Raw genomic sequence first — 7,224 nt, 5'->3', positions numbered from 1 at the left:
GATGAAATAGAGGCTTGACGGCTCGGCTGGCTTTGATTGCAGGCTCAAGCACGCGGCGGTTGTACATACACCAGACAGGGATTTTCCGGACTTCGCTCGGAGATGGATGCTACAGCTGTTGATCACCACGGCTCCATCAAGCTCACATCTTTCTCGCCACACTGACCCGCCTCCCCTGGCTGGATTTCCGGTTCTTCTTGGGTGAAATATTCCTCTCATCCCCACTGGCGGCCAGGCATTAATGAGTGAGCGGGGAACAAGTCGTTTATACGGAGCTGGACCCTTCAGACAGCATGGCCAGCGAAGAAGATGTGAAAGAGACCAAGCATCCCTACACCGACGTCAAGCTACGCCCTGGCGGAACTCGTTGTGGTCAATCCCTGTTCGGCACGGTTTCCCCGTCCCCGTCGTCTCTATCCCCTGTCTCCGACGCTTCACTCTGCACACCCCAGGCTTCAAGTCTGCACCCCCATCAACATCCTGTCAACCTCGGCGCTCCGTCTACACGTACGAAGCATGACTTGACTCAGCAGAGTGAGAAATGAATCAGACACGTCAAGACATGTTGATGCTGTAGCATTGGCGTGTTTATATCCGCACAGTCTGGCTCTTCCTCTTCCATCACCGCTCATGCAGGCTCGTGCTTCAAGGACAGCTTCCGGAGGATCGTGAGGGCTAAACTTGGTAGGTAGAAACGGGTAAAAGGGACTATTTCACAACAAGTGGACTTTCTGCCCCAGCCAACACTGCGCTAAAACCCATGCCTCGGCGATCACAACCAAGCTATTGGGAAGAATTCGATTGGTCAGAGCTGGGAAGACCACGGATCCCCGAGGCGGGTCCCGAATGGTCAAAGACACGCGTGTGTCAAGGATAAGGCCTCTTTCACGCAAAGGCGAGACCCGCCGCCGTCAGTGAGGACCGCAGCCCTGGTCTGTTTCTCCATGATCATCATCGACCCCCCCCCCCCCCTTGCTGTCTCTACTCCTTGCCGCCTTTTCTGTCTTTTTCTGTTCGCTGTCTACACCCCTCACCCTGACCATTTGCCTTCCAACGACCGTATCACAAGGTGGATATTCTTTCTTATGATACTCGTACAAAGTTGTCAAAGAAAATTCCGCTCGAATCTATGGGCCCCGGCCAGGTCCTTGAAGAAGATCACGACTGCCAAGACGTCCTATCTTTTGTCATGTTTACGGCCCGTCCGAACGAGAGGACATCCAGCTTCGTTCACAGGTGCCGGCTGAAAAGGAGAGGACCCCTCTGCTAAGCGACTGGCGGCGCAATACTTCCTTCATGTCCAGAAAAGCTGACCCTTGCACCCAAGCATCAGCATACTTCGCTCTCGTCGGTCTCGCGGACAGAGCCAGCCGGAATACCTAACGGCCTAGCTCGCCGTTGAAGAAAAAGAAAGCCGCAAGCTTGCATGATGTACAGTGTCATGGATGTGCCCCGGCAGATCCAGCTAGCTGAGGCCAGCTTGAAGAAAGTCCTTTAACTGCCACCAAGTGGGGAGAAAGCCTGTCCAGCACAGTACCAAGTACTATGAGAAGCGCAGGGCTGGAGAAAACGGTCGGGACAGGCTACCCAAAAGGGAATGAGACCCTTCTGTGGACGAACGGATCTCCTCGACGTGGTCCGTTTACCATGCTGATAGGGGGCTTCGGCTATCTGCCATGGTATGCGCCATTCACTGGAGGATACTGGTAGTAGTATGCGTGTTGAGTCTTGCTTGCGGAGGGCCTCAGTTTACAACCAGAAAGACGGCGTTGCAGAGTTGTTCGGGCAGAGAATACCAATGTGTTCACAGCTTCCCAAGCACGCTGCAGCCATGGAAAGTCCAACACCGCTGGGGACGACACTGGCTCAGGCCGCACATACATCTTGCGACTACTTCTGTCAAAGACATGACTCGGATTCGACGAAATCGACACGCGGAAGATGGACCAGTGCACAATTGAGATGGACATCGTTCTTTGTGTTGCGGTGAATGTGTCGCCATGGTCAAAGAGGGTATTACGAAGGGGTCTTGGAGCCCTTTGCAGCCCAACATGACATGCGTGAGGATATTTCCCGATATATCCTTTCTCCCTTTTAGAACGCCAACCACTTGTCAGAAAGTAGCAGCGGCGCATCCCATGCAGCAGTAGCAGCAACAACAGCAACAGCAGCAGCAGCAGCAGTGGTTGCTACTCGTACGAGTATGTGTGGCACTCCATCACATGAAGCTGCGGCTAGATGCCATCCGCGCATGTGACAATGCGACACTGAAGGGATAGCGACGCCTGGAATGAGTGCATGACTCCTCTGCATGGCTTGGCAGCCGAGTAGCCGATGAGCTGGTCTCTGACAACGAAGTCGTCGTTGGTTGTGTGCGCATTCGCTTGTTGGAGGCTGTCGAGAGATGCGTTTCGTGAGACGCCGTCACTGTAGTATTCCGGCATCACCCTTGCGACGAGATATTACCCTAGGGCCATCCTACAAGACGAGTCGCCTCTGTTGAAAGCTTGATATTCAACCTTTTTGGCGAGAGCATGGAACGGGAGATATGCCTGACGCTTGATGCTGTCTTAACGCCGAAGTCTGCTGAGTTGTCTCCAGATCAGGCATTGACGTTTGCTCCTTTGGACATGCTTCGGTCCCCCCTTTTGAAGCGAGGCCTGGCAGCACTTGAGGGTTCGCCCTACTGGTCACACCAAGGATCGATACGCGTGTGATTCTTCACACACCAATAGTACTGACAAGAGTTGAAGAAAGGTTGTGTCTCCACTGCTGTTCATCCGGGCGTTGTACTACAGGCTGATCGAGCCGTGGCCTAAGATCAGAGCTTATTATTTTCTTATCTGTCTTCCCCCAAGATACAGCATGCATGATACGAGTCGTCGCAAATCCTTTCAGAGCGCGGTGATTCCATCCCTGCTGTCAGATCTAGGCCAAGACGCGGTCCCGGGAGCTGCTAACGGGGTCTGCGTCCAGGTTGTGGCGAGATGCCCGCTCTAGGGGGTTCGACCGATGCCTCTCTCACTGCCAACCCAGCGTGAGAGACAATCTAGAAGCTGAGTGAGTGTATTTCAATGTGTGCCAACAAAGACTCTTAGTATGTCTATCCAATGATGCCTCACATCTCTACACAAAGTGGTCAGAGAGTAATAATGTACGACGCCTTGACGGACAAAGGGAAGATGTGTACGATTACTCAGGACTGCGAAGTCATACAACGTTGCAATCCTTATGCCACCTTCTCCCCTCGCCAATGGCACAGTTCAAACCCCAACCAACCAACTGATAACCAGCAATCACGCAACCGCGACTTCATACACTGAAGCCGGACCCCGTGATATCCGGTCTCGCCTACGAAGATGGATCCTCTTTGCCCACTTCCACGCCTCAGCACCAACAACGAACACGACAACGGCAACGAAGACGACCCCCCATTCCCAGTCAATCCCGGCGTGCATGAAGACGACGGTATTCAGCCGCGGGATGTACAGCGTCGGAAACACAACGAAGAAGACAATGGTAATGGCGAGGAAGAGGAAGCGGTTCCCCCACAGATGGTTCCCCCACGCGCGGACCCCCCCGCCGCGCCCGTCGAAGAAGGACCGGCGGAAGTCGATGAGCTCCCAGGAGAAGAGCAAGAAGATCCACGTCATGGCCGTGTAGGCCGTGGCGCGGGCGCGAAAGACGACGTGGCACGGCGGCGAGTAGGCGTTGTTGCAGTTGGAGCCCAGGTTGCCGTCGCCGAAGGCGAAGACGACGGTGGTGAAGGAGCCGAGGACGCAGCCAGCCATGAGGATGCCGTAGATGACCATGTCGAGCATGAATTCGGGGGTGAAGATGCCGTAGCGGAGCTGTAAGACGAACGAACGAATCATTAGTATGACTGCAACTGTGATAGTAGACTATCAACCGTAGAGGGGGAAAATAAGGGGGGGCTTACATCCTGAGGAGGACGATTCAGGATATCTGGGACAGCCGTCTCAAAGCCAAGTCCCGTCTCGCTAAAGGCACCTGTACCAAGAAGCATCCAAATGATCTCAACAGGCGTCAACAGAAACACCGAGACGTTTGCGCCATCCTTGAACGCCAGGCCGGTAAGCAGAGAGATGACGAAGCCGATGTTGGCTGCCAGCACATGGAGGATGAATTTCTGGATATTGTCAAAGATCCGGCGGCCTTCTTCAATGGCATTCAGTATCGAGGTGAAGTTGTCATCGGTGAGGATGATGTCGGATGACTCCTTAGCGACGTCTGAGCCCGACCCCATGGCGATGCCAATGTCTGCTCGCTTGAGGCTGGGACTGTCGTTGACGCCATCGCCGGTCATGGCTACGAAGCGGCTTCGTCTATGAAGCGCCTCGATCATCCGGACTTTTGTACTCGGAGCACATCTGGCGACTACCAGGGGCAGCTGTGGAAGAGCGTCAATCTGCTCATCGCTCATGGCATCAAATTCTTGCGCCGTCATCATCATGGTATGCGCGACGTCCGCGGGCAGCATGCGCATCTTATCTGGCGGAGGGAGTATACACACGTCCGCGGCAATGGCGCGTGCAGTCTGCGGATGGTCTCCCGTGAGCATGTGGACGACGATGCCTGCGCGCTGACACGCGAGGACGCTGTGCTTGGACTCGGGACGGGGAGGGTCGTAGATGCCGATGAGGCCGTGGAAGACGAGCTGGCGCTCGAAGCGGTCTCTGCTGGGGGAGACTCCGTCTGTGAAGTCTGAGGCTGAGACGGGTTTGTGGATGATGTTGTGGGCGAGTGCGAGGACACGGAGGCCTTGGCTTGCAAGTGCTTCCATGTTGTCGAGGATGATAGCTTTCATGGTGTTGTCCAGGGGCTTGATTTCGTCTTTCGAGGCGAAGCTGTCGCATGTCTCTATGACACGTTCAACCGCACCCTTTATGATGAAGACGACGTCAGTCAGACTTTGATCTGTAAGTGCTCCTGGAGTATAAGTACCTTTGTGAAAATGTGTGTTTCCTGTGTAGTTGTGTCTAGGAAAAGAGACGACATCTTCTTGACCTCTGAGTCAAACGGAAACTCCCCAACATGACTCCATCTCGCCCTCGGTCCCTGCGACAACTGCACGCGATTGCATCCGAAACGGGATGCGAACACTTCTATCGCAATCTCAGTCGGTGCCCCACGAGCTTTCCACTGATCAGGTTGTGTCGGATCACTCTTGTCTTGCTCGAGAGTTGCAAGGTTGGCGAGGGAAGCAATGTTGAGATATTCCTGTAAGAAGGGTCTCTTGGAAACCTCATCCAGCGGCGTAATTTCCTCTTCCGACGTCTCCTTTTCGAGGTCTCTCGCGTCTCGGGGATGGAAGGGACTGAAAGAGACGCGACCGACGGTTGGGTTGTACACGTCGCTTGTTGATTCGACGGAGTAAGTGCCGTGTCCTGGGAGCCATGCTTTGCGTGCAATCATACGGCCTTGGGTGATTGTACCCGTCTTATCAGAGCAAATGTCTACATCAACGGTTAGTTTCTAGCAGAGGCTGCACAACCGACATGTGTCGTCAACAAGTCTCATCACTTACTCGTCACTCCGCCAAGGGCCTCCAAACTTGAAAGGTTACGGACAATGACATGTCTCTCCAGCATCTTCTTCGTGCCAGCCGCCATGGTCACCGTCAACACCAGCAACAGCGAGACGGGAATTGTGCCCACGGCCGTCGTGACAGCATACAAGATGACATCTCTATGGGTATCAAACTTGTTGGCTCCCAAGACGATGATCGCGCAAACGACCGCAAAGGCAAGCAGCCACAAGAACAACTGCGCCAATTTCTTCTGAAGCGGCGTGCCAACTGTAAGGCCAAGGAATTTGCCCATCCAGCGCATTGCGGCTCTCGACCAAATCTTGGTCTTCGATTCTGGCTGAGCAGCGGCCTGGGGGTCAGACCCCTTGTTCATTGATTCACCTCCTTGTAAGGCGCTGGCGATGAGTCCGATTTCCGTATACATTCCCGTTGCAAATACCACGCCTCGACCACTCCCCTTGGTGATCGTCGTCGAGCTATACACGACATTGAGACGATCCCCTGGACCAGTATACTGATCGAATACAGCCTTGGCATTCTTTAGGACAGGCACAGACTCGCCCGTGAGAAGCGCCTCGTCAGCCTCCAGATTTATGGCATGAATCAACCTTATATCCGCAGGCACCGAATCGCCAGTCGCCAGATCGACGATATCGCCCGGAACCACGTCTGACGTCTGAATGCTTATGGTTCTGCCATCTCGAAAGACGTTGCATGTGGGGGATCCCAGGTTGCGCAGCGAGTCAATGGTCCGTTCGGCCTGCAAAGTCTGGAAGAAGCCGATGAAGATGTTCAAGACGATGATGCCGCCCAAGATGCCGCCCTCTATCCAGGCATGGATGCCAAAGCTGGCGGCTAGTGCCATTAACAGCACCTATACGATATCATCAGCATATTACGCTTTCAATTTCTTTGCTGAGAAAGACGACCGTTATTGAGGCGGGTCTACTTTGTTTGGCCTTACCAGAGTCATTGCGTTGAAAATCTGCTCGATGAATATCTTCAGGGGCTGAACGCCCTTTTGCCTCTCGAATTCATTTGGCCCCAGTTCCTTGAGGCGTCTCGCGGCCTCCTCTGCGCTGAGACCACTCGCTGGGTTGGCCTGGAGTTCTGAGATGACCTGTTCGGCCGTCAAACTGTGTGCTGGCCGAGACATGGGCTTGTTGGCCTGTCCAGAGACGTGAGTCTTGCTCGAGGAGGCGGCGGCAGACGGAGATGCCCTCATGATGAATGACGGCGTCGTGGCAGCCTATGACAACGCATATCGAAGCCGGCGTGACGAAGGAAGTCTGGAGGAAGCTTGAGGAGGCTTCAAGGCATGTTGTGGGTTTCTTTGTATGAGCAATATTCGTGGCTCACCACAGATGTGCGCTGCGCCCAATGTCGGGGGGCAATGCCGTGCTACTCAAAGTATCGTCGCGTCTCAATCATGAAGCTTCACCACGAACGAGTGTGACGCGAGAGGTCTGGGTAGAGGGCGATTTCTCCGCGATCAACCAAGTTCCCTAGCTCGACCAGGTACTATGAACCCTTATCAAGCGAAAAAGATAGACAACCATGAAGGTAATGAGAGAGAGAGAAACAGGTTTGCAAAGCTCTGGCAGGTTCATGATGCATCGTAGTCGTGGTAACCAAGTCCCCGAGCGTCAGTCACATCGTGGGCGCTAAAACCG

General features: G+C 54.1%; 1 protein-coding gene across 1 annotated transcript; it reads right to left on the bottom strand.

The window, feature by feature from the left end:
- Window positions 1–373: 373 nt before the first annotated feature.
- TRIREDRAFT_122972 (cation transporting ATPase) lies at window positions 374–6,776 on the bottom strand (the record flags this gene model as incomplete). Its single annotated transcript, XM_006967212.1, has 7 exons — window positions 374–439; window positions 3,123–3,126; window positions 3,319–3,851; window positions 3,941–4,903; window positions 4,966–5,477; window positions 5,549–6,425; window positions 6,516–6,776. 7 exons carry the CDS (start codon window positions 6,774–6,776, stop codon window positions 374–376), a joined length of 3,216 nt encoding a protein of 1,071 aa, XP_006967274.1.
- Between the last annotated feature and the right edge of the window lie 448 nt (window positions 6,777–7,224).

The sequence above is a fragment of the Trichoderma reesei genome (genome assembly GCF_000167675.1).
Source record: "Trichoderma reesei QM6a unplaced genomic scaffold TRIREscaffold_16, whole genome shotgun sequence".
In the NCBI taxonomy this organism is placed as follows: Eukaryota; Fungi; Ascomycota; class Sordariomycetes; order Hypocreales; family Hypocreaceae; genus Trichoderma; species Trichoderma reesei.
The sequence above is the reverse complement of the archived record's forward strand: the minus strand, read 5'-3'. Positions and strand labels throughout refer to the sequence as shown.